Here is a 2,047-nt window from a genome sequence, read left to right as displayed (position 1 = left end):
GCTTCTTTTCTGTCAACATGTAATGTTTCTTTCAGTTCTGGCCAGCCTGCCAGAGTGATGGGAGAGGCAACTGTGACCTTTCTTACCAGTAGTTCTTGATTCTTTGATGTGAAAAGGGGCAGCACGGTCATTTAAACGTGATTTTGTCTCTTTGCATCTTACAAGGAAACTAAGAAGGCAATGGTTGTGGAGTGTAGATTACAAATGGGCAGAGCTGCCTCATTGGTACCTCATTATGATTCGCCAGTATGCTTCTCCCATTCGATTGTTTCTTTTGAAGGCAGTGGATTTTTCTCTTGAGTCTCTGTCTTCTTCAGTTTCAGTTTGTTGAATTTCTCAATCCCAGTCTTATTGGGTTTGTCCGACATGGTTGTGGAGGAACCAAACGAGATAAGAGTAAGCGAATTCTAGTAAGCGCTGTGGCTGCAACCGAGTCATAACAGAATTCTCCTTAACAGGCTAGAAAAAGCTTTCTAAGACAAGGAGAGACATATGCAGTCCTTCAATAAGATAGTCGATAGTCCAGAAGTTCTTGATGTGTGATTGCTGGACCATCAATATCAGCATCACCTGGGAACTTTTTAGAACCATCAATTGTTAAGCCCCACCCCAGACTTTCTAAATACTAAACTCTGAAGTGGGCCCCAGCAAACTGTTTGAACCAGCATCCAGGTGATTCTAATGCAACCTCGGTTTGAGAACCACCAAGATAAGCCCTTTTCCAGAGAAGTGCTGTTGGGAGTTAGCAAGAGAAAAATAAGTTTTTTTTAAAAAAATCCATTTATGTATTTATTGGAGTCCTGGTGTGACACTGTAGAACAAACACTGGACTACTAACCACAAGGTTGGTGGTTCAACCCAACCAGGTGCTCCTTGCAAACCCTACACAGGGTTGCTATGAGTCGGAATTGACTCGAAGGCACATAACAACAACAGCATGTATTCTTTAAAGCATCTACTATATGTAAAGCTCAACGAACCCTGGTAGTGTAGTGGGTACAAGTCAGGCTGCTAATCTTATGGTCAACAGTTTGAAAGTACCAGGTGTTCCGCAGGAGAAAGATGAGGCTTTCTGCCTTCATAAAGATTTACAGCCTCAGAAACCCTATGCAGGGCCACTGTGAGTCAGAACCAACTACACGGCACACCACCCCCACCACCATTGGTAAAGCTCAAGCTGAAAGAACTGAAGAAAAATTCAAGTCTTGACTTTCAACATGAAGGATTATATTGGCAAAAAGAGTCCTGGTGTGGCGCTGTGGATTAATATGCTGGACTGCAAGGTCTGTTTGAACCACAAGGTCAGCAGTTCAAGCTCACCAATGGTTCAGAAACCCTATACCCTATAGAGTCACTATAAGTCAGAACTGACTTGATGGCACTGAACAATAGTAACAATGGGCAAAATATTGAATGATGCAGAAAGCATTAAAAGAAGATGGAAGACATACATAGAGTCACTGTACCAAAAAGAAATGGTTGATGTTCAGTCATTTCAAGAGGTAGCATAGTATCAAGAGCCAATGATGCTGAAGAAAGAAGTCCAAGGTGTACTGAAGGTATTGGCAGAGAACAAGGCTCCGGGAATTGAATGAATACAAATTGAAATCCTTCAACAAACTGATGCAGCACTGGAGGCATTCACTCATCTATGTCAAGGAATTTGGAAGGCAGCTAGCTACCTGATCAATTGATTGAAAGAGATCCTTATTTGTGCCCATTCCAAAGACAGGTGACTCAATAGAATGTGGAAATCATTGGACAATATCATCAATATCCCATGAAAGTAAAAAGATATTTTTTAAAACGACTGCTATAGTACATTGACGGAACTGCCAGAGGTTCAAGTTGGATTCAGATGAGGATGTCGAGTGAAGGGTACCATTGCTGACATCAGTTGGATCTTAGCTGAAAGCAGAGAATACCAGAAAGATATCAACCTGTACTTTATTGACTATGCAATGGCTTCCAATTGTGTGGATCTTGACAAGCTATGGATAGCATTGTGGAGAATGAGTATTCCAGAACACTTGAAGGTGATCATGAG

The 2,047-nt window shown here is 41.7% G+C and overlaps 1 protein-coding gene across 1 annotated transcript; it reads right to left on the bottom strand.

Moving 5' to 3' along the window:
• Positions 1 to 233: 233 nt before the first annotated feature.
• On the bottom strand, positions 234 to 368 carry LOC102818200 (thymosin beta-4-like). Its single transcript, XM_006835809.1, has one exon. It carries the CDS (start codon positions 366 to 368, stop codon positions 234 to 236), a length of 135 nt encoding a protein of 44 aa, XP_006835872.1.
• Between the last annotated feature and the right edge of the window lie 1,679 nt (positions 369 to 2,047).

This window comes from Chrysochloris asiatica, unplaced genomic scaffold, assembly GCF_000296735.1.
Source record: "Chrysochloris asiatica unplaced genomic scaffold, ChrAsi1.0 scaffold00020, whole genome shotgun sequence".
NCBI classification, from domain to species: domain Eukaryota; kingdom Metazoa; phylum Chordata; class Mammalia; order Afrosoricida; family Chrysochloridae; genus Chrysochloris; species Chrysochloris asiatica.
The sequence above is the reverse complement of the archived record's forward strand: the minus strand, read 5'-3'. Positions and strand labels throughout refer to the sequence as shown.